Below are 23,711 nucleotides of genomic sequence, written 5' to 3'. Positions count from 1 at the left end.
CAGGACTCGCTTTTGACTCTTAGACCCTCCTCTTCCACTGGGCTCGGGGACGGGACCCAAGTCCCAGGTCGGATCAGATTCGGCCTCCTGAGCTCAGGAGAGTCAGTGAGCCTCAGTGTGGCCATCTGCACAGCGGGCGATCTGGGCCCACCGATGTCTGTGTGCAGTGACCCTGTCCTTTCCCGTCCCTCCTGGGACACTGGAGAGTGAAAGGGGCACCGCCTGGGTGGGGCACTGGGGACGCGGCACCAGGGCTGTCCTGCAGAGCGGAGTGCATGTTCACCCTACTGACACGGCTCTCCCACCCCAGAAGGCTGTCCCAAGGGGCTGATGGGGTCCTTTCTAGGGCACGGCCTCTGGGTCGGGGGGGGGCAGGGCGCTCAGGCCACACAGGGTGTTCTGGATCACAGAGGGAGGACAGGCCCACCTTCCGCGCTGGGTGACGTTTTGTCCCAGGAGTCTCTCAACTGTGCGGGTGTTGGCGGAGTTGGTCCGGAAACATTAGGAGTGGGAACCCCTCAAGAGCGCCCTCGGATAAACATTCCTCTTCTCTTTTCCAACAGGGAGACTACGAAGGTGAGAACGTGGAGTTCAATGACAGAAAAGTAAGTGGACACGGGGAGCGGAGGAGCTCTGGCGGGGCCACGGGGGTGTGGGCCGCAGGACCAGGGGCGCGCGGCGGGTGTCGGCCCCCACATTCGAGGGAGAGCATCGGGGAACCCCGGTTAGTTGGTTTGCGTGCTCCTGATGCTCAGAGGTGTCGCTGTGAGTGTGTGTGAGAGGCTGTGCCCCCCGCGGCTGCACTGGCCCCGCGTCTTACCCGGGGGGTCACTTCCAGCCGTCGTTGCTCATGTTTGGCCTGCGCTTGCCCTGCTCCCGGGCAAATAAAGCTCAGGGACACTGAAGCTACCTGCACAGAGAGCCCCCACCCCCAGCAGCACCCTGGGGACTGCTGGGTGGTGTTCAGCCCAGCGACTCTCAAACTCAGTTGCCCCGGAACCCTTCCCCATGGGCGAGTTAGTGAGCCAGAACCCGCGGACCGCACTCGGGGAACACCGGGTGATCTTGTATTCCGCTGCAGTGATCCTGCTCCCAGCCCCCCAGGCTCCCCAGAAAGGCTGCTCCCCTGCCCCCCACGTATACACCTGCCCCCCATTAGCCGTCTCTCCTCTCACCCTCCACACTCCGGAGGGCTCTGTCCTCCATCCTGCGCACGAGCCCACACGACACCAGCCTTGCTTCTCCCCTCAGGTCACCCCCCTCGGCGCCCCTAACAAGCTCAGACCTTCCTCCGCCCGGGGAGCAGCCCCCTGCACCCTGCGTCCCTTCCAGACCCCGAGTCCTGCCTCGCGCCCCCACGAGCGGATCCCTCCAAGGTGGTGGGCAGAGGCACTTCCCGGAGGACCTCACAATGGCAGCCTTGTCCCAGATCGCAGGGGCTGGGAGCCTCGGTGCCTGGAATGTTCTCCACTCCCGCCTCCCTCCAGCCCCCCATCTGTGTTTTTAAACCTTTGGTACTTGATACAACTCGCCCGCCCAGGAATCCAGCTGAAGATGCTATCGGAGTTAGCACAAAATGACATATTTGGTTATTTTTAGTGAAACATCTGGCATTCGTCTGAGACCCCATGACTTGCAGAACTCCCCCACCCCCTCCACAAGCCCGGCCCGGCCGTCCTCAGCCTCCCCAGCCAGCCCCTGCCTCTCGCTGCTGCCCTGTGGCACCTGCGACCCCCTCCTGGCCAAGTCCGTCCTGCAGGCCCCGGCCCCTCCGCCCGGGTCCCCGTGCCGCTCCCCGTGCTCCAGCTGCGCCGGCCGCCTTGCTCATCTGCAGACGGCTCGGCCGGTGGGCACATCAGTGCCAAGGCCACCTCGCTCGGTTTCTTTTCCAGAAACGGTCTGCGGTGCACTGCCGCACGCCAGGCCCAGCCCGCACAGCGCGGGGGTCCCCCGGCCCCGCTGTTCCCCCTGCCTGCCATGCTGCCCCCCCTTGCCCAGCCCCCCTACTTGTATGCCTCAGCAGTGACCACAAGGCCTGGCCCATGGGGGTAGTCAGGGAGTATTAGATGGGTGGGCGGATGGGTGGATGGACAGACAGACAGATGGACAGATGGAAGTTCAGCTGGACGGATGGAATAAAGGATAATAGCGAGATGCTCATGTCTGAATGCAGAACCTTCTAGAACTTATTCTCCCATGATGCCCCCACCTTACCTGACCTATCTCGGAATATTTTGCCATTCCGAGAGGCTCTGGGGCATCCGGTCAGCGGCAGGAGCCCCAGGTGCCTGAGCCCAGGGACAGGACAGAAAGGAGCATGCGCAGGTCAAAGCCCTGGGGGAGCGGGGGCCCAAGCAGAGGCAGGCAGGGCCCTCGCCGTGGGAAGGGGCGCGGCTCCCCTGCCAGCCCGTTGCCTCCCTTAGGTGTGGATGGGGGTTGCTCCATCCTAGGCCGACTGAGAGCCACGGGGCCCTGACCCCTCTGTCCCCCTCGCCCCCTCCGTCCCTCCTTCCCTCCTTTCCTTCCTTCCTTCCTTCCTCCACCCAGCACTTGCTTCCTGGAAGACTCATCCACCCCAGGCCTTGGACGAGGTGTCAGGGATGACACAGGCCAGACGAGCCTGGGCTTCCTGGGGCCTCCGTTCTGGCGGGACGTGGCAAGGGGCCAGCACCCGCACCGTCAGCAGGAGCTCGGTGCCCCGTGTGTGGGCCCCAGTGGGAGGTCTGGGCAGGAGGAACACTGGCAGATCGAGCCGAGATCGCTCGGAGGGCTGGGTCGCTGTGACTGGAGCCACCAGTCCCGCATGCCCTCCCGAGTCCTGCTTCCCAGAGCTGTAGAAACTCGCTCAGGGGCCGTTTCTGGGGGCCCCGGACTCCCTGGTCTCCGGAAGCGGGGCCTGCCCAGCATTAGTGCTCTGAGACGTACGTGGAGACGCGCCTGCCTAGAAACGCGGTCAGTGGGGCAGAAGGTTTAGCTTGGCTGCCACCGCAGGGCCCCGTGGCTGCGGCTTAAACAGCAGGCGCCGGTCTTCTCCCCGTCTGGGGCCCGGCATCGAGGTGCCGGCGGGCGGGGTGCTGGGGGAGGCTCTCCCGGGTGCGCGATGGCCGCCTTCTCGCTGTGCACTCGTGTGGCCTCTCCTCCCTGCACGTGCGTGGGAAAGGGAAGGGCCAGTATCTCTTCTCAGGAAGACACCAGTCCTATCGCCTCAAAAACCCACTTTTATGACCTCGTGGTACCCTAATGACCTCCCCAGAAGACCCTGTCCCCAGTACAGCCCCACTGGGGCTCCGGGCTCCCACATTAACTTTGGGGACAGGAACCTTCAGCCCCCGGCACAGGGTGCTTGAGGAGATGACGTGAGGTGCACATGTTCTTACGGGGCCACTGCAAAGTCTAAGCCGAGGGGACTCCCAGAGGTTTAGTTCAGCATAGGAAACACCACTCTCCCCCTTTTTTTTTTTTAACTTAAATAGTAAGAAAATAAAAAAGAACCCCAGGCATGCAGCCTCCCTCCTGCCCAGCAGAGACAGGGATCTAGGCCCAGAAGGCCCTGGGGTGTCCCGCCTCCCCGCCAGCCAGCCAGGTGACCTTGGGCTCCGAGCGAAGGTCGGAAAACCGCGTGGGATTTCGAGCCTAAACCCAGCAGTCCCCACGCGGCGTCTTCCCAGGACATCCTGTGCGTGTTTGCACAAGGCTCTGTCTGTCCCTGTCACTACCGTCCCTGCCCACAGCCCGGGGGGAATGGGGTGTGTGCGGACTTCATTTATTTCACTACGCGTGCTAATCAGACAGCCCATCTCAGGAGAGAAGTGGCAAGCTCTTTGCATCCTGTGCGGCTCTTTGAAAATCTTTCCACTTGTATTTCTTTGCTGCAAAGCCTGGTGGATTCTGTCCTTTGTCCTGATGGCCCCGTACATGGCAGGGCTGATCGGGAAACCCACGCGGAAAAGCCGTACAGTGTCAGGTCATTCATATCCATTCCAGATCAGATCACGAAGGGCGAGGATTCCCTGAAGGTGCCAGACGCCTTTCCCATCCCCACCTTCACCTAGAAACGTCGGCATGTTCTTGCTCAGGGAGCCCCCGCCCCCTCGCTGGCCTCCTGCGGCACCAGGTCTGCGCCCACCAACGCGGCCTCTTTGGGACCCAATTCCTCCATGACCTTCTCTCCCACCGGACTGGGAGCCTGGGCTCGGGGCTGTGTCTGCCAAGCTCACCCAGGGCCTGGCATGGTGCCTGTCCTTGGCCGACTCTCAGTGAGCGTCTGTTGAGTGAAAGAATGGCGTCGCTCTGGGCTGAGGAACGTCAGCTCTGTGCTCCGGGGAGGGGCCTGGGAGCGACACGTTTCCCCCACCCCTCTCCTTCCTCCCTCCCAGCTCCTGTACGAAGAGTGGGCGAGCTACGGGGTCTTCTATAAGTACCAGCCCATCGACCTGGTCAGGTAAGCGCGGGCGAGCCCGGCTGCTCCAGCAGCGGCTGTGGGAGGCCAGTCCCCCGCCAGGTGTCAGTTGGATAAATGTCCCCGGGTGCTCCAACGGCATGGGCTGTCCAGTACCTGGGAACCTGTTTGAGCTCGAAGAGCCTGAGTGGAGGATTCACGTTCTCCTGGCAGGACGAGCAGACGTAGTCCCAGCAGCGAATGTAGACGCACCAGAGGATGGGGTCCTGCGCCATATTCACCGACTCCTCCTGAGTGCGCAGCTGGGCGACGGCAGGCTTCTTAGCTGAGAGGCACAAAAGAGCCGCCTCAAAATGTGTCCCCTCCCAGAGGCCCTCTGTCCCCAGGGCAGCAGGTGGGAAGGGCCAGATTAAGAAATGTGTGTGCCCTGAGGACAGATAGACCAGAACTCAGCCCATGAAAATTCACTTAAACCCACCACAGGGCCAGACACGCGCCTCCAGGCTGGAGTAAGCTCCAGTTCGTAGCAGAACAGGATGTGGCCGGGAGTGGGCAGCCTCCTGGGACCATCCATTGTGCCCCCCCGCATGGGGGTCACACCACCTGCTGCAGCACAGGAGAGAGGGGGCGCCCCCAAACCCGGTGGCCGGCTCAGAGCCCCGCCCGCTCTCCACTTCTTGGTCCAGAGGACCAGTGGCCCCGCTATGAGCTGTTCCTTGCAGGGGAGGGGAGGGAACACGTCTCCCCACGGCTGCAGAATGAGAGCAAGCACGTCTGTTTGGCTTTGCAGGAAGTATTTTGGGGAGAAGATTGGCCTATACTTCGCCTGGCTGGGGGTTTACACCCAGATGCTCATCCCCGCCTCCGTGGTTGGGGTCATCGTTTTCCTGTACGGATGCGCTACCGTCGATGAAAACATCCCCAGGTAGGCGGGTCCTGTCCCGGGACACACCACATCGCCGCAGCCCGCGCTGGCTCCTTGGCTCGGCCTCGGCCTCGGCCCTCCCGCACGCGCACTCTGCCTGGACGGGACACAGCGTGCTGACCCGCGTCCTCGGGACGAGGGGCCCCGTGCCCGGGGCTGCACCGCTATCGAAGAGTGGGCCTCCTTTTCGGGCATGAACACCCTGGGAGACGTTTCATTGCTGAAAGCAGACTACACAAGTACCTCCCTCCTTGTCACCCTCAGAGGGTGTTTTCCCCGCTTTTAGTTTTCAGTAATTATGTGCGGGGCAGGTTCATCGCCTCCTGGGGAGGTAAGGAAGGAAGACAGATGACATTCCGAAGCCTCGAGGCACGGGACTCAGCCTGCCCGGGCTCTCTGCCGGGTCCCCCGGGCTCTGGGCAGTGCGGCAGGAGCGGCAGCCTAGGCCTCTGGACGCAGCACCCACGTGCCTGCTGGTCCATGAGGGGTAGGGCTGGCGTGGGGGCCCCGGGAAGGAGGCCCAGGCTCCAGAGACAGCCCGGCCTCGCACGGAGGCGTGAGTCCCCCTCAGGAACAGCCAGAACACAAGTCAAGTCGTAGGAGCTCGGAGGGCGCTGTCCTCACGTGGGCAGCCGTCTCCCATCCTTCCTAGTTGTTCCCTAGACCCACCACTAACCGTGACCCCATGCTAACCATGTCGTGTGTGAGCAAGATCCGCCGCTGTGCCCACGGCAAACCGTGCTTAGAAGCCGCGTGCCTGCTGGCCCTGCCTCGCAGGAGCTGCCGGCCTCTCGGGAAAAGTGCTAAGACCTCGGTTCGGTCACGCCTCCCACGACAGCCCTGTGTCTCTGAAGCCCAGCTGCGGCTCAGAAAAGGCTCCTGCCATTCTGGTCAGTAAAGAGCCAATGAGTCCTCTCCTGCCGAGGGGACCGGCGCGTTAGGACCTGCCGTGCCGACGGGCCATGCCCGGGAAACCTCAGTGTAAAGAATGTTTGAACACATGAATAACACCTCCAGTATTCCACCCACCCAGAATCCAGCGTTAGGGGACTCTGGCTCATGTCCCCTCCAGGGTTATTTCGGGCACAGGCGGGAGAAAGCTTGTCCCTCTGTTTGCTAACGTGATGTGAGGTCACTGAGCTTGGGTGCGACTGCGGCAAAGGTGACAGGGGCCCAAGCGTGGGGGGGATAGAACACCAAAGCCCCAAGGGGCACGGCCAGCGGAAGGTGGGGAGCCTTCCTGGTCCCCTTGAAAGCTGCTGGGGACTTCACCTTCCTCCCTGCCCAGGCGGCTGCGGAGCCAGCAGTTTCAGCCCAGAGGCTCTGCCCAGGGAGGCGTGGATTCCCCGGCCAGGGCGCCCCCGCCTCCCGGCCCACGATCAGAGAGGTAGTCCGGGGCCGGCCCGACCTCAGCCTCCGTTGGGTGGTGCCCCAGAGCTGGAGCCGCGGGAGGTGCCGCTCCCCTGGGAGTCTGGCCTGCCCCTCCGCCCCCTCCTAAGAACAGGCCCTCGGTTCCTTGTCTTTATTTTGGCCGAAGGTGCTGAAGGGAGAGGCAGAGGGTTTCAAACTGGCAGAAAACGGCTTTTTGTCTGGCTGGCGTCCTGCCGGCCGGGAGGAGGGCGGGGGCAGCCTTGCAGCTCACAGGGGACCCTGGCCCTCCCCATCCCACCCCTCCCACACTGGCTCCTTCCGCTTCCCAGGAGAGGCCCCCAGAGGACAGGGAGCTCCGGGAGGGACAAGAGGTGGACCCCTCAGGATGGCTCCCGGGCCTCCTTTCAAAACCCCTGCGGCTGCCCGGTGCCTTTATCCCAGTACCAACAACATGGCATCGGGTGCCAGCATGGAGCCAGGGCTCCGCGTGTGTTCGGTTTGATTTGATTGCCCGGACGACCACGGGACTCTTCGCTCTCGGCGCCCCCTGCTGCTGGTGGGGGAGCTGAGGCCCAGGGAGCTCGAGTGGCCTGTCCCAGGTCACAGAGGTCCCAGGGGCTGGGGCTGAGATTCAAACCCGGAGCAGGCTGGCTCCGGCTGTCCCACTGCCTGCGTGCACCCAGCCCGGCCCGGCCCTCGCACCCGAGCCCACGCACACACGCGCACACGCGCACACGCGCACGCACACAGCCCCCAGGTGCTCCGAGCCAGCAGCCTCGCCCACTGTCCGCGTGCGCAGTTTTTAATAAGCAACTGAAAGGACAGAGCTGAGCCGGAATGCCCGCCATGCTGGGAAGAGGAGCCCCCAGAGCGGGTCAGCAGACATTTTATAAACACTGAGCGTCATGGGCCAGCCATGATTCTGTGCAGAAAATCATGCATCAGAAATAAAAACAAAACACCAATCCTCCGCCCCCGCCGGCCAGGCCAGCCTTCTGGGAAACCACCACTTCCCTGGGAGTGAGCACTCCTGCCCATGCCGATCCACACCCTGCCCAAGTCGCATGTCCAGGGAGGAGGGGCCTTGTTCTGGCCCTGCCCCTCGCCTCCCAGAAGGAGAAAGTGTCTGAGGTTCAAGGACCTGGCCAGGGGTCTCAGCAGGGAGCTCCCCTGAGCCTCTGGGCAGCAGATGAGCTGTGCAGGGCGCGGGCTTCACCGATGCAGAGACCAGGGCTCAGTCCCCACTCTGCTGTGTGGCTCTGAGCACGTGACTCACTGTCTCTGGGCTGGGTCCTCACCTGTGAAGAGGGGATCGTGAGACCCAAAGCTCTTCCAGGCCAGGTGTGGCCTCCCCTCCTGCTTGCGCAGCTGATGGCCTTCCAGTGTCGGTGGTTTTCAGGTTCATAGGACAGATCCTGAGTGTCGGGATCGGGGAAGGAGGCCGCGGGGTTCATGCAGCCCCCCTCTCCCCTCCGCCCACAGCGGCTCAGCTCTGGCCTGGGAGTTCGTGTCTGCTCAGCAGAATGAAAGCCTGTGCCGAGCAGCACACAGCACCCCGTCCCAGTGCCCTGTTTCCTGAGCAAGCCCGGGTGCCGGGTCTCACCCCCGCCCCCCAGCAGCTCGTGACCGCATTCTCTCCAACCCCACGGTGTCCGCACAAGGACGGAGTGAGACCTGCGTGGTGCCTGGCACACGGCAAGGGCTCAGGGAGACGCGGCGTTCTTGTGGCTTTGCCTAGTTCTCTTTCAGTCCCGGGGCCCGTAAGAGCGTTTGCTTTCAGTACAGTACAAGCCTGAGCGCCCGGTTGTCAGAGGGGGACCGGCCAGGGACCCTTGGCTTCTAGAGGTGACCCCAGCACAGGCTGTGGGTGCTGCGGCCCGAGGGTCTGCCTCAGAGGTGAACGCCCACATGCCCCTCTCTGGCCACGCGGCAGGTCTGGGTGGGACCACACCCAGGACCAGCTACAGCCCTTGCGGGATTATTGTTCAAAAGTCACGGAGAATTTTAAGGCCATAAAGCCACGCATGAAACTGAGGGCACATATCGCGCATCTCTGGAGCTGGCCCTGGGCGGAGAGGCGGGCCGTGGCACTGGCTGGAGCTGGCTGCCGTGCCTTACCCGTGCCCGGCATGGTGGGTACCAGGGGGCTCCCGCCGCCCCCCAGCTCGGGCCCAGCCCTTCCCTGCCTGGGACTCTTGGCCGCTCCCCTGTCTTCCAGCATGGAGATGTGTGACCAGTCCCACAACGTCACCATGTGCCCGCTGTGTGACAAGACCTGCAGCTACTGGAAGATGAGCTCAGCCTGCGCCACTGCCCGGGCCAGCCACCTCTTTGACAACCCGGCCACTGTCTTCTTCTCCATCTTCATGGCCCTCTGGGGTGAGCAGAGCGCCTGCCCGCCAGGCCGCTGGGGCGGAGGCAGTGTGCGCGGGTTCCCTGCATTCCTCCGTGGGAGAGTCCACAGGCAGTGTGTGCCGGGGAGGAGCAGGGCGGGGGGGTGGGGCATGGAGATAACCCCCATTTACCTGCGGTTCCCGGGTCTCTGATTCTGGCCCCACCGGGAGCCCCACATCAAGCACCCGGCAGGGGGGTGCTTCGCTCTTAGCATCAGACTTCTTTCCTGGGACCAGGAAGGCATCTGCTTTAGAACAGGGAGGGCCAGGGGCTCTGCATTCCTCCCTGACCTGCGCTCACCCTGGGGCGCGTGTCTCATTAGATCCTTGCAGCAACCCTGTAGGTTCCGTGTGCCCATTTTACAGGTAAGGAAGCCGAGGCCCCTGGGAGGCTCCCAGGGAGCCCAGGGTCACTGAACTCCTGAGTGGCCATGGTGAGGATTAAACTCTCAGGTCCAGGAACCGACCCCCATTTCCCTGAGCAATGCTTGCTCCACTGCCCCCTCCCCTCCGCCCCCGATCTGGCCCAGGAAGTCAAGCAGAGGCCTCCTGGGTGCCCTGCCTGAGTGGCAGGCCCACCGGGCTGGGCACGACCCCGCGGTGCAGCGCCGCGTGCCTGCGCAGACCTCCGGCCTGAGCCGATGGGTGGGCCCGGCTGGGGTGGCGTGTACGGGCCGATGCCTGTTCTGGGGCCAGACTCGGGGTCGCTCCCACCTGCCACTGGCCAGCTTCAGGGCCTCAGGCATGTTGCTTTTACTCCCTGGGCCCCCGGCTCCCCCCTGTCCAGTGGAGACAGTCGTCGTCCCCTCACAGGCTGGCGGGGACCCCCAAGTGCGTCCCTGCTGGGCCATTCCTCGGGCCGCGCCCGGAGCTGGCGGGGGTGCCATGCTAGCGGGCGCGTCTGTGCAGTGAGCACTTGCTTTGCGAAAATGTGACAACCGCCGAGATCCTAGAAACTCAGAGCCCGGACTGCGCCTCTCTCCTTGTGCTCGGGGCCCTCTGTGGGCCGCATCACTTCTTCTTCAGAAAAGAACCCCAGCTTCATCAAGAGGCCCCCCTCTGCCCGGCACTGCTCTTACCCGCCCCGCCCAGTGGCTGTAGGAGGCCGTCCCTCCATGACCCCAGTCGGCAGATAGACACACTGAGGCAGCTTTCCTAAGAGGCAGAGCCAGACGTGACCCCAGCATCCCCACCCCTGGGCACCCCCGCTCTGGGCTTCCCTCTGGGCTCCACTCCCTCTGCTGGCGTTCCTCGCCGGCTCTGGCCCACGTGCATGCTCCGCGCCTGCCTGGCTTCTTCCTGATGGGGCCCCTCCTCACGTTTAGCTCCCTCGTCTGTCCCAGCTACGCCTGTCTTTCCCTTCAGAGCCTGCGCCGGGGACTGACTGCGCCCGGCCCTGGCTGAGGCCCTGCACAGCTTAGCTCCGTCACCCCACACAGTGCGCAGCAGAACGGGGCTCTGTTCTCTGATGAGAACATGGAAGCTCAGAGAAGTTAAGGGCCTTGTCCAAGATCACACAGCTAACAGTTCATAGCAGACATGACAGCTCTCTGCCCTGGTCACATCTCTCCACCCAGACAGCCTCAGGCCCTCTCCTGTGCCCTCCTGGGGAGCAGAGATTCCCCCAGAGGCACCAGGCAGGAACACTGCTCAGCCGGCCTGCACCGCAGGAATTTGATTAAAGTCATTGAATCTGGTGCAGCCCGTTCCATGCAGCCAGTTTGCTCACATCACTTCTTTACTGAGCACCTACTGTGCACAAAGCAGCACCGCTTCGCACCCCCAGAGGTGCTGGCCAGCCCTTAGCAGCAGTGCCGTCCCTGGGAGAAAACAGATGGTTCCGCCCCTGCCCCCTCCACCCCGCCAGGAGGGAAAAAGGCAGATCTGCCCTGCTGTCTGCCCCACGCCACCGCCGCCTCCTCCGGCTCCACGTCCACCCAGGAAGCCACAAACACACCTGTCTGTCAAACAGGGTCAGTCTGCACATTCCCCTCTGTGGGAAAAGTGACGCAAAGCCAAACCACTCGCACGAAGCAGTCCCTTCAGGAAAAAGGAGGTTGTTTTACATCAAGACAGAAGCAACAGCAAAGAGCCTGCTGGGCTGAGAGGGGGGTGTGCCGTGTGCCTTGTGCCGACCGCCCCTGCGCAGGGCGGGGGCTGCGGGGACAGTCCCTCTGTCCCCGGGCCTTTCACACCCACTGTCAAGCGTAATTAGCGGAGACCTTGCCTCGTCCATTACTGGTTCACTGTCCTCTCAGGGATATTCTTCCCTCCAGTGTCCATCACCCACCGCATTCTTTCCTTTTCCGTCCTCTAGCCAATAACATCTCTGCACGCACAGTGACCGTGAGTGGCCCCAGACCTGTCAGTGCTGGGAGGGACAGCGGGCTGTGTCCCCAGAGGGGTGGCCCTCCGCCCTCAGCCTCTGCTGGGTTTCCTTCGTGGGGAGAAGCTCCCGGGTAAAGGGCTCGGCCTGGGGCCCCTCCAGGTGCGGCTGTGTGCCCCTAACAGCCACTTCTTCCTTCAGGGAACGCTCTCAATTGCATTCCTGTCTGCCAGGCATGGGCCATATGCAGGGTCCCAGGGGAACAAGGTCCACCCTGGCCCACACACCAGAAGGGCCACTGGACATGGGGCAGGGATTACAATGGAAGGCAGTGTGGGCACCGTGAGCAGGAGAGGTCTCAAGAGGAGTTAGTTCCTTTCTGACACTGAGGAGGATGACCAGAGGCTTCCTGGAGGAGGCTGCATTTGAACTATGCTTAGTCTGTTGGTAACACAAAGCAGGATGGAGCGCCAGCAAGTGCTGCTCGGCAGACCACCTGCATGGGTGCGAAGCTTGAGTGAGCGGCCTTGGCCCACCCATCACACTTTGTGACCACAGGACCTCCATCTGTGACCTGGGAGACCCCAAGATCGACAGAACAGGATGGTTAAGAGCACAGGCTGTGGGACCAGCCTGCCTGGCCCCTCACTGGCTGGATGAGTAACCTCAGCTAGGACTAGATTTCACTGTGCCTCAGTTTCTTTATCTGTAAAATGGGAACATGGCCGGCTCTGCCTCAGGGTGGCTGGGAGGGTGGAAGGCGTTGATTCGTGTGAAGTTCCTGGTCCAGCACGTGGTGACCCTCACTCACCAAATGGAGAAGAAGAGGAGCATGCACTTACGTCTCGGGGCTCCCCAGCCCCTGACTTCCTGGTTTCCCCCCTGCCTGCAGCTGCCACCTTCATGGAGCACTGGAAGCGGAAACAGATGCGGCTCAACTACCGCTGGGACCTCACAGGCTTTGAGGAGGAGGAGGTGAGTGGGGGGCACCTCCCTCGTGTCCTCCCTGCCTCCCAATTTCATGACCTCTTGGGAACTCATGTGGAGGCCCGAGGTCCTGAGCCCAGGCAAGGCCACTCCCCACCCACTTCTCCCTCCGTTCATGCCCCTGGCTTTGGACTTACCCACGGTTGCCAGGGCAACCGTTGGATGTCTGTCGGAGTGTTTCTGATCTCCACGCTCACAGGGACAAGCCGCCCTCCAGTGCGGTCAGGGACAGCTCACTGCGCTGACCTCATCGCATCTGGGGGAGGCCGGGCGGGTCTGGGAGGGAACCGCCGCCGCCCACGAGGCCAAGTGCCCAAAAGCGGCTGGGAGCCTTTGCCTTGGGTGCCAAAGCCACACTCCTCAGAGCCAGTAACTGGGTGGGACTGGGAATGGGAGCAGAGTGTTTCCTAATAGAGGGAAAACCAGCCACCCATGTCTTCTTTTCCCGAGAGAGGGCCCGTCAGGACCCAGGGCCCCTGGGACAGCGGTGTACCTTCCCCCCGGGGTTCCTCGGAAAAGCCTGGCCCTGCCCATCCCGAATGCGCAGCTCCAGCCGGAACTCCCATGGGATGAGTGGGAACGATGAGGAAAAGGTCCCCATAGCTAGCCGCGCGCGGAGCGGAGCTCTGAGTGTGGCCACGCTGTTCGCTGCTCAATTCCTTCAGATGCCGTGCTTTTTTAAAAGAGAAAGCCCTCGTGCATCATCACTGTAATGTGAACGTCTCTCCCCTCGTGTTCTTAATGCTCCTGTTGCATTTGCCCAGGCAACATGCTCTCTCCTGAGACCTGCTCTGTCGGCCACTCTCCCGCCAAACCCAGGGCAGTTCGCAGAAGCCTGGGGCGGGCTCCGGGCTGACTGGACGGCGCTGGCCGAGGGGAATGGACTCTGCTGGGAGAGGCTCAGGGCTCAGGGGTGGCGGCAGCAGCCTCAGGGGGCCAGGCTGCGGGGTTCCGTCCTGCTCTGGCCTTGCCCATGCTGTGTGGCCTGAGGCCAGTTGCTTACCCTCTCTGTGCCTCAGTGGCCTCACTTCCCAAATGCAGATGGAGGAACAGTTCTCCCTCAGGAGAGCTGGAGGGGGTCTCAGCAGGTCAGGGGATAGAATGCACTAGAGAGCAGGGAGGTCCCAGCGCCAGTGAGTGCCCCGTGACCGGCCACACAGCCAATTGCCTCTGGGCTCAGCCCTCTGCCACAGGGGGTCACAGGGTCCCATTTCACACATGGCGACACCCAGACCAAGGCGGCCTGTTCGCAGACACGCAGCTCGTCCGGGCGAGCTAGGCATGGGACCCGCTCATCCCCTGTGGCCAGGTCTGGGTCAGCTGGCTCCCGGGCAGGTTCTTTCCTTCTTCCTGTTTCAATGAGGAAAATGCTGATACAAAAAGCAGGCCTTGTCTTATTTTAGAAGATTTAGAATGTCCTTTCTGTGCTGTCCCCGTGGCTGAGGAAAGCTGGGGGCAGGGGTCCGGGCCTGTTTGTTCAGGCCCTGGGTGATCCATCCCATGAGCTCTGCCCCCTGCCCCCTGGGCACTTGACTTGGGGTAGCACGAGGACCAAGGGGACTGAATGAGGTCCCCAAGGTGAGTCGTCCCCCCCCCCCTACTCCCGTGGCTGACCAGGGACCTCCTTGGGAGTGAATCCCCTGAGGTGAAAAGGCAGCCTGTCCTCGAAGTCTGAGCCCCCAGCGTTGGCCCTGGGAGCAAAGCAGCCCACGTCCCTCCCCGGGCCTGTGTGCCCTTGGCTGGGCCTGAAGCGGTTCGTCCAGCAGGCCCCTGGGCGTTTCCAAAATCCCTCCCGCTACGAAGGGACCACACGGTCACACTAAGGTAGCCGCGTCCAGTTGTTATGGGTCTCAGGCCGAGGGCTCTTCGTCCGCGCTCCGTCACCCCGTCCTGGTTCCCGAGACAGTCTCCTTAGAGGATGTGGCCCGTTTCTGAACCAACAACACAAGTAACGCGGTCTTTCTGTTTTTGTTTTCACGTTCTGGGTCCCTGAAGGAGGCAGTTAAGGTTTGGAACTTTTTGTCACTCCTCTGTCCTCCTGTAGCCTGTCTCCCGGGGAGAGGGACCTTCTCGCACACCTCGCCTGTCTCTCTCTACCGTCCGGCTCCCCGCAGCTCCTCCACCGGCCGGGGTCTCCGCTTCTCCACCTGCGGGTCTCTCTGATCCCCGTTCTTCTGTTCCAGTGCCTTCCACTGACCTGCTCTGAGCTCCCCCAAGGCCTGATGCCTCTGGCCTGCCCGCGCTTGCTGACACTTACTGCCGTCTCTTCTGACCCCCACGGCTCCTGATAGAACATTCTCGGGGCCAGTTCATGGCTGGGTGTTCACAGTGAGAAAGGGGGCCGCAGGGCGCAGACTTCCCTGCCCCCAGCGCACGGAGCTGGGTTCTGTGGCCTTTCCGAGGGGCTGGGGTTCCCAACAAGGGGGAGAATCCTGGCCAGACTGCGCACGGCGAGTTCTGGACTGGAAGTGGTATGAACAGCCAGCTATGAACCGGCCCCAGCGGGTGCCCAGGGCGAATGTGTGGACTAAATTTGCCATGTGTGCCCATGGTGAGCACCCCAAACTCACAAGTAACGGGGCCAATTCGGTTTCTTTCACAGGGCCATCCCAGAGCCGAGTATGAAGCTCGAGTCTTGGAGAAGTCTCTGAGAAAGGAATCCAAGAACAAAGAGGTATGGTGCCCACTGCTGCTGGCTTTCCCAGCAGTGAAGCCCTGGGTGTGCATCGCGTGTGGACCAGGGCTCAGCATGCCCTGGGTGTGTGTCCCTGTGTGGCCCAGGGCTCGGCACGCACTGAGTTCATCAACAGTGTAGACCAGAAGCCAGCCTCCAGACTGGGGCCAGACAGTAACGTTTAGACTGCAGGCCGCTGTCACAACGACTCAGTGCTGCCGTGTGGCTCGAAGGCAGCCATACACAGCAGGCAGACAGATAGGCCCCGCGTGTTCCGATAAAGCTTTATTTATAAAACCAAGAAGGAGGCCCGATTGGGCCGTAGACCATACTTTGTCAAACCTGCTACAGCTCCACCTTCTTGATCTGTCTTGAGTGTGACCTCAAAGGTCAGCCAACATGTAACATCAAGAACCAGGGGGCTCCGCAGCTCTTCCGCAGTACGCGTGACATGCCCTGTGTCCCGCGCCGTGTTCTGTGCGAAGGATGACATGGCAGGGCTTGCCCAACCAGGTCCCTGAGCCGGCGGCCAATTCCCGTTTCACCCGCAGACAGTAGAGGTGGCGCGAGGAGTGCTGGTCCTGTGACGTTCTGGAGGCCCACGTCTTTTTACAATGAATACCTGTCTTTCTCCCCAACCTCGTGCGTGCAGCCCGAGTCCTCCTCACACGCCTCTAGAGGTGCTTGGCTGTCTTTTCATGGCGGGGTTGTAAGTGACGGGCTCCCAGCCCAGAGCCCCCGGCCATTGCTGGCGTCTGTCTGCAGCTGGAAGGACGGGGTGGTGGAGCAGTGCACCCGGGTTTGCTGTCCCCTTTGCTCTCGGCCTCTGGGGCTGGTCAGGACAGTCCCCTGGGTTTATCTTGCCTTGTCATTGTGCCCCATGGACAGAGTTTGCTAGTCCAGTGTGGCTGGGGGTCGTAACCACCAACGTCCCCTCTCGGGGGTCTGGTGGGTGCACCAAAAGCCCCGTCTCGGGCTCCAGCTTAGTCCTCCTGCAGCCAGAGAGAGGGTGCGCTTCTCTGCACACAAGTCTGAGCGGGACTTGGGGGTGCAAAGAAAATAACCACAAAAGCACGAGTCGTCGTCCCATATCAGTCATCCCCCCAAATCAGGAGATGGTCCCCTTGATGTGACAGAGCAGAAGGCATGCACACCCCAGCGGACATCGCCCCCGGAGCGGCCGCCGTGTGGCCTGGGCTAGCTCCATGGCCACCCGATGCCTCGACACCCCGCTGTGGGCTCGGTGCAGCATCCTCAGCCCCACGTGGGTGTCGAGACATGTGGCCCCAGGACACCCCGTGGCTTTTCAGAGGCACCGCTTAGTGTGAGGGTGGAAGGGCCCTGCGTTCCCCCGTAAGGGGGGGTAAAGGCTTTGTGGCGCGTCATTCCGCTGCAGACGAGGGACCTCATGAGGCCTGTACAGGGGTTCTGGGTGGCTGTGCCAGGAGCACCCCAGTCCCTCCCGTCGTGGCTTTGCCCACAGAGCTTCGATCACGTGAGAGCGACGTGGCACAGGGTCATTCCCGCAGGCTGTGCCGGGACCCCAGGCCCCGAACGCCTCCCGCAGGCCACGCCCCTTCTTCCTCCTCCATCTCATTGGCTCCCAGTGGCTACTTGATGGTTTTCGCTCCCGCCCACCCCCGCCACCGCCGCCGGGGCACCAAATTCATTTGGAAAAAAACTCCCCGCCCCGTAATCGGTACACGTGCCGCTCTGGCTGTGGCCTCCCTCCTGGTGGCATCAAGGGCTCGCACACCCGGCATCTTCCCTAAACGAGCCGTGTGCGCTCCGGCCGCCGCTCGGACCCTCGTCCGCCGCTCCGCTCAGCTGGGTCCCAGTTCTTCTGTGGGGACATGGGTCTCTGCCAGCTCTGCCTGGTTTAAAATGCCCAGAACCCGGATCAGCCTTGGCAGCGAGCACACCGAGGCGCCACGGTGGCCCGGGGCGCGGTCACGCCTCACCCCGCGGTGCTCTCTTGTTCCCTCCCCCCTCCCCCCAGAAGCGCCGGAATATTCCAGAAGAGTCGACAAACAAATGGAAGCAGAGGGTTAAGACAGCCATGGCGGGGGTGAAATTGGTACTCTTCTGTCTCGGGGCGATGCCACTCTTGACTGTTTGCGACGCCCCTAGGCCATTGTGTCTCCCCCACGAACTGGCTGTTGTGTTGGGGTTTTTTCTTAACATCCACACCCATGCTTCTTCACCCTCCTGCCACCCCTAATGAGCTGGGACGCCTGCGGAGATGTCGCTGCGGGGGGGCGGGGGGGGCTTGGGAACCGCTCTCGTCACTCCTGCCTGCCAGCGGGTCTCCGTCTTCTCGTTAACACGCATGCCACCCGCCCCTGGAACGAGCGGCCTCCGGTGTCTGTCCTCGGCGGCATTCTTTGACCACATACTTACATCTTCCCACTTAGAAGCCCACCTGATTCTTGAAACACCCTGGGTTGGGGACAAGCTTCTGCTTAAGGTTCCTCCAGACCAGGAGAGCCGGCCGCCAGGTGCCCCCGCGACCCGCCATTGCTACGGGGCAGCCAGCGTTTAAACTTGCTCTGCAAAGAAAAAATAACTGTTATGGCCTGGGCGGCGGAGGGCAAAACACCTTGGCTCTTCCTGCCTTAGAAGTGAGGTTCTCCGCCAAAGACATGGGTTCAGATACAGGCTTCTCCCTGATGCGGGTCTAATGATCGAACTTAGGAAAGTGTTTGTGGGGCATCATTCTCATTGTCACACAGAGGGACGCTATTGTTCAACACCTGTTACTGTCATTGTTAAGTGACATCACTTCCCAGGTAGTGAGGGGCCCGCTGTTCCTCTGGGCACTAGGTGTTTGCATTCTCTCGTCCCCTGCTGCTGGTTTTTTAAGGTGTCTTTATTTCTGTTGTCCAAGTTCATGTGTACACATGCACATACATGTACACGCAGGCACACACACACACGCTTCTCCCCACCGTGGTGGCTCCACGGATGACCCTGCATTGTCTCCTGTTGCAGACTGACAAGGTGAAGCTGACCTGGAAAGACCGGTTCCCGGCCTACCTCACCAACCTGGTGTCCATCATCTTCATGGTAAGTCCCAGAAGGCTGAGCGGGAGGGCGTCAGGGAACCCACACCTGGCCCAGGACCAGCGGTCACCATGGCAGGTGTCTTCATGGGGGATGGTGCCCCGAGAATGGGAAGGAGCCAGGGTCCCCCAGTGACCCCCAAGGGGGTTCCACATGCCCTGGGGTCTGTGAGGTGGCATCGTGGGGTCCCCGATGCTCACCTTTCATGACACATTTTAAGTGACGGGTCATTCAAAGCCCCATTTCACAGATAGTGTTTAAAACAAAACTGAGGCAGTTTTCAAGTAAACGACTAAATATTAATCAACAATGCGCAGAGGAGACAGACGTCAGCACGGTGCTACCCTGGTGACTGCGGCCGGGCCGCCGATCGGGAAGCATCGGCCCCACCGCTGCTCTCCGCAGGGGTTTTAGTCCCACGTTGATGAGCCTCTGGCCTGGAGGGCTCTGCCCCTGGCAAGCTGTGCCCTCCCAAGAGGCCAGGGCCACCTGTGCTCACTGAAGAGGTGACTGTCCTCGTGTTCGGCCTGGAGCTTTACGTTCTAGTCTTGCGCAGCCCCGCGAGGGACTCAGCAGGGGCCCAGCTGGCTTGAGGACCCCAGAGCACATGCCCCACAAGCCCACGCGTGTCCGCTCTGGCCAGCCATGGCCCCTGCCCGGGGCCCCGTGGGAAACAGGAGGCTTAGGCACTGGGGGGGAAGCAGCGGGGTCCTTGCAGAAGGCCCGGTGGGGGGGGGAGGCAGGGCCGAGGGGGCCAGCCGGCCCTTCTGCACCACAGCAAGGGGTCCTTGGGCTACATGTCACTTCCTTGAAGAGTCTCTCGAGGGGTTTCAAGTTCCTCGTGCAATGGAAAGGGAGGAGGGGGCAGCCCCGCAGCCCCAGCGGACACTGGCCTCTCTGACCTTCTTCCCTCCCACCCTGTGCCCCCTCTTGGTCACAGCGTGGCCACTCACCTCCAACATCACCTCCACTTTCCGGGCAGGAGGAAGGGTTAGGGCCAGGGGGAGGCGACGGAGCCAGTGGAGGCAGCCCCCCTTTGAAGGCGCGCTCCACAGGGCCTGCCCACAGCCTCTGCTTGCACCTGATTGGTCGGGCCCTGTCCGGTGGCCTCCCTAACTCCAGGGAAGCTGGGATGTGGCACCTGGTCCCTCCCAGCAAAGGCAGACAGTGGTAGGGGACGAGGTGGTCCCTGACATACTGGTGACCCGGTCAGATGGGGCTTTGTCCTGCACTCAGGAGTCCCATTCGCTGAATGAGTCTTGGCTAAGAACCCAGATGTGTCCCCATGTTCCTGGTTCTAGAGACACCAGCCAAACCCTGGCCCTGGCGGCTCTTTCCTTCCCGTGGGGAATTGTACCCAGGGAGGGGACTGCCACAGGGCTGGCCCATCGTGCAGGCGTGCCAACCCTCCGGCTGGGCAGGGGGGCCTTGCTGAGTCACCCTGCGGGCCTGCCGCCCTGTCTGCACCTCCGTCTCCAAGGCCAGGCTGCTGCCGCCCTGGGAGGGGCCTCTTGGCAGGAGGCAGGGATTTTCCGAGGAAAGCCCTGGTTCCCAGCGCTGGCGGGGAGTGGTACCCGCACCTCCAAGCGGGCCGCCCCTTATCAGGGTGTGGGGTGGCCATGGACGTTTTCTCGGGCAGGGTGTGGCCCCCCTTGAGTCACCAGCAGAAGCAGAGTTACTGGCCCAAAGTCCAAAATGAGAGCTTTTCTAGGGGACATCTGATGGCAGTGGTGTCCCCAAGGGGCAAGGCGCCCACGGCCCCTCCAAGCTGCAGGGACACACAGCGCGTCCCCAGGCCTCTCCAGGACCGTCCCAGAAGCCTTGAGGGACCGTCCCAGCAGGGACGCTGCCTGCCCTCTGCACCCCTAATGGGAGGAAATGTGCGAGGACCGGGGACACACAGGAGGGAGCGGGAAGAGGGTGGAGCCTGCACCCCACAGTGTGTCCTTGGGGTTGGGACTTGCCGGAGGCCTCACTTCTAGGGCAGGACAGGGTGAGGACAGGCTCTTCCCAGCTGAGTCGGGGTCTTTGAGGAAAAGGAAAGGGAACCCAGGCCGGCCGACAGCTGCACACAGAACAGACCCGTCATCACCACTGCCTCCTACCCGTCTCTCAGGCAGCCGCCAGCCTCTGTTTGATGAACTTTCCAGCCCCTCAGTGGGTTTGGCGAGAGGAGGGACTCACTCCTGGGGACAAGCCAGAGGGTGTTGGTGGCTCTGGAGAGGTTGAGAGAAGGGACCCGACCTGCCTGTCCCAGGACCGGACCACCCCATACCCCACGCACCTCCTTGACACAGCCGTCCGCCCGAGACTGTCACTGCTCTGCGGGAGAAGCCCCCGCCCTGCGGTCCACCTGCCACCGCAGGGGCCAGAGCTGGCCAATGCCAGCGTGAGGGCTGGGAGACCGGCCTGGGTACCTGGTCCCTCCAAGCGTCAGCCTCTTCTGTGGAACAAAGACTAGGTCCTCGTTCATGTAAGGACGTGAATGCCACAGAGCCCCTGGCGTGTGGTGGGTGACAAGTGGCCGTCTCCGTTTTAAAGCTGAAGGGTCAGGAGGAGTCAAAGGGGTGGTCCGGCGAGGCCTGGTGGCCCTGCCATGGCATCCTCCCCTCTCCCTGCAGATAGCGGTGACTTTCGCCATCGTCCTTGGCGTCATCATCTACAGGATCTCCACGGCCGCCGCCTTAGCCATGAACTCCTCCCCGTCCGTGCGGTCCAACATCCGCGTCACGGTCACGGCCACTGCGGTCATCATCAACCTGGTAGTCATCATCCTTCTGGACGAGGTGTACGGCTGCATAGCCCGGTGGCTCACCAAGATCGGTGAGTGCCTGCGCCCCAGGCGGCTGCGGCCCTGGCCCAGACCAGAGCCGGTGGCCCCAAGTCGTCCCCCCCCACCCCCCACTGTGGGGACCTGGGCTGCTCGCCAGCCCCTCTAGGCTGTGTGCGTCCCCCTGCGAGCGGAGCGGAGCAGCCGGCCAGCCCCCAGTGTGCGTCTCTCCCCTGCAGAGGTCCCCAAGACTGAGAAGAGCTTCGAGGAGCGGCTCATCTTCAAGGCTTTCCTGCTGAAGTTCGTCAACTCCTACACCCCGATCTTCTATGTGGCCTTCTTCAAAGGCCGGTAGGGACCTCTTTGCTGCGGAGTCTCACGGCCTCTCCCCCACTGGCTCCTCCCAGTCGGGAGGGTGGCTCCCCTCCCTGGGTCCTGTGTGGGGCGAGAGGGGGGCACCTGGGCCCAGGACAGGGTGGTCAGTGTGGTTCTCACGGCTGCTGAGTCCTGGTTCCTGTAGCGGTGCCAGGCAGCAGAGACCCCGGACACCAGAGGCCCCAGGGAGCAGGGACCCAGGACACCAGAGGCCCCAGGGAGCAGGGACCCAGGACACCAGAGGTCCCAGGGAGCAGGGACCCAGGACACCAGAGGCCCCAGGGAGCAGGGACCCAGGGCACTGGGGACCCCAGGCCATGAGCTCCAGAGCTTCCGTGGTGGGCTGGGACACCTCGAGGCTGTGGGCCACGAGAGAGGGTGCCACAAGGACAGCTACCGGCCAGCCTGACGTTCCAGGCTGGGGACAGGCTGAACCCCGCAGCTGGACCCTCTGGAGTCGTCCTGGGCTCGGAGGGGCCGGTGGCCCCCCCGCTGAGACTCCCTGCCACCCCGCCTGCTGGGGCTGGCAGGTCTGATCCCAGAGCCCCTCCCGAGGCTCCTTCCTCAGCATCATGTAATTTGCAAGACCCACGGCTGCCCTTCCCCAGGGCCCCGGAGCCCAGCCAAGGGTGACAGCGGGAGGCCCTCAGTGAGCCCCCACCCCACACAGCCTGCAGGAAGCAGACAGGGAGCTGCAGGACCACCCACCCAGCCTGTCCCAGGCTCCTGGGGGGTGCTCCGTGGCCCTGCTGTGGGTGGGGGCGTGGTCTGGACTCCCGCAGTTTGGCCGGGTTCCTTACGCTTCTCACCCCACGTGGGTTTGGGGATCACGTGAGCTCTCGACCAACAGAAAACCCCGTGGTCGATTTTCTGCCAATGACATGGGCAGGGAGAAGCCTATATACACACTCGAGGCTACAACTTTGCAACTCAGCTCGTCCCGCCCCCCGCCCTGGTGTCTCCCACCTCCTGCCCTGGGGTCTCCCGCCCCCTGCCCTGCGGTCCCCCGAGTCAGGTCTCTGCTAACTGCCTCCTAACTGTCCCAGGTTCGTGGGACGCCCGGGCGACTACGTCTACATTTTCCGATCATTCCGCATGGAAGAGGTAAGGTTTCCCACGGCCCGCTGCAACCCCCAGCTCCGTCCGCTCGGCGCACGGGGCCGACTGGTTCCTCACCAGGCTCCCTTCCGTCCCGTGGGACTCCTCTCCTCCGGGGGTGCACCTGGGTGTGGCCACACCGGCGAAAGGACAGAGGCCATCCCTGGTCTGTGAACCGAAACGGCACCAGTTTCCTCTTCCTTTTCCGGTTAGACCTCGCGTGCTTTTCTCTTTGGTTAAGATAAGGAAACACTAGGCTCAGCTACATTTTTTTAACTCTAACACGGAAATGCCCACGTCTCTTCCCCGCAACACCATGCTGCTGACCTTGGGCCCCTACTCTGTGCGCCGGCCGCCGCCCTCTGCCGCTGAGTCCTGGCCCCCAGACCAAGCCCGGGCCTCAGAGCCTGTGGGTGGCTCCGGTCTCAGGGGAACCGGTGGGCAATTCCAGCTCCCAGAGTAAGTCAGCTTAGCAGAAAAGGGGGGGCAGGTCTTCCTGATCGAGACCCTGGGGGTACAGGCCTGGTGGGGACCCTGAATTCGGGGCAATCTGGCTGCCTGGGGCACAGCCTAGAGGCTGAACTTGAGTGCCAGGCTCTGAACCTCCCAAGACATGGGCCTCATCCACGGCGGCGCAGAAAGCCTGGCAGGGGCCCCCTCGCTGTGACGCACCCTTTTAGTAGATGGTGGCCTGTTGAACTCTGTGACTTTGGGGACGTGCCTTTCTTTGTAGAATAAAGCAAAGGACGTCATTTTTTTCATGAAACAATGGCTCTCTAAGATGAACTTTCAGGTAAAAGTACCGGTTTTGATAGGGACTCAGAGAAGGGTCACCTGTATGCAGGGGTCACCCAGTGTGCCCTGAGTCCTGTTTGCTCAGATGAGTTAAGCTGCTCACCCATCACACCTGCCCGGCCCCAAGCCTAAGGCACACAAGCCCCAGAAGGCCAGGGGTGTTAGGCTGGTAGAGGTGGCCGGCTGTCTCACCACGTGGCCTCCCAATGGCATGGGTCTGTGGACAGGCAGCCAGTGCAGGGGGCAGGGCGCTGGCTTCGGGGAGGAGGAGGAGCCCAGAGATCAGCCCCAGCGCTGCCCACTCCCCGGCAGCGTGCTCCCCTCTCCGAGCCTGATCTCAGCCCCGACGGCCTGCAGGCCGGATACACAAGCATCCTGGGGGCCCTCACAGAATTCCACGGACTGGGTGACTCAGAACAACAGAAACTGCTCCTCTCACGGTTCTGGAGGCGCCATGTCCGAAGTCAGGGAGTCAGCAGGGCTGTGTCCCCCAGGAGGCCGGGAGGTTCCTCCCAGCCCCTCCCCCAGCTGCTGG

General features: G+C 62.5%; 1 protein-coding gene across 5 annotated transcripts in view; it reads left to right on the top strand.

The window, feature by feature from the left end:
- ANO1 (anoctamin 1) overlaps positions 1 to 23,711 on the top strand; it is a 128,547-nt gene that overhangs the window by 91,087 nt on the left and 13,749 nt on the right. For 3 of the 5 annotated variants that reach the window (XM_090257278.1, XM_090257271.1, XM_090257294.1), the window contains 11 exons: positions 564 to 605; positions 4,377 to 4,441; positions 5,190 to 5,324; positions 8,914 to 9,074; positions 12,307 to 12,389; positions 15,004 to 15,075; positions 17,075 to 17,152; positions 18,067 to 18,141; positions 20,760 to 20,961; positions 21,148 to 21,259; positions 22,330 to 22,387. In XM_090257278.1, the coding sequence (XP_090113404.1) occupies positions 564 to 605; positions 4,377 to 4,441; positions 5,190 to 5,324; positions 8,914 to 9,074; positions 12,307 to 12,389; positions 15,004 to 15,075; positions 17,075 to 17,152; positions 18,067 to 18,141; positions 20,760 to 20,961; positions 21,148 to 21,259; positions 22,330 to 22,387 (1,083 nt within the window). The remainder of the gene's footprint in view (positions 1 to 563; positions 606 to 4,376; positions 4,442 to 5,189; positions 5,325 to 8,913; positions 9,075 to 12,306; positions 12,390 to 15,003; positions 15,076 to 17,074; positions 17,153 to 18,066; positions 18,142 to 20,759; positions 20,962 to 21,147; positions 21,260 to 22,329; positions 22,388 to 23,711) is intronic. The other 2 variants (XM_090257300.1, XM_090257287.1) reach the window with 1 other exon arrangement.

The sequence above is a fragment of the Furipterus horrens genome, unplaced genomic scaffold (assembly GCF_987537825.1).
Source record: "Furipterus horrens unplaced genomic scaffold, mFurHor1.1.pri manual_scaffold_2, whole genome shotgun sequence".
Classification (NCBI taxonomy): domain Eukaryota; kingdom Metazoa; phylum Chordata; class Mammalia; order Chiroptera; family Furipteridae; genus Furipterus; species Furipterus horrens.
Note: the sequence above shows the minus strand (reverse complement) of the source record. Positions and strands in the feature narration are given on the sequence as shown.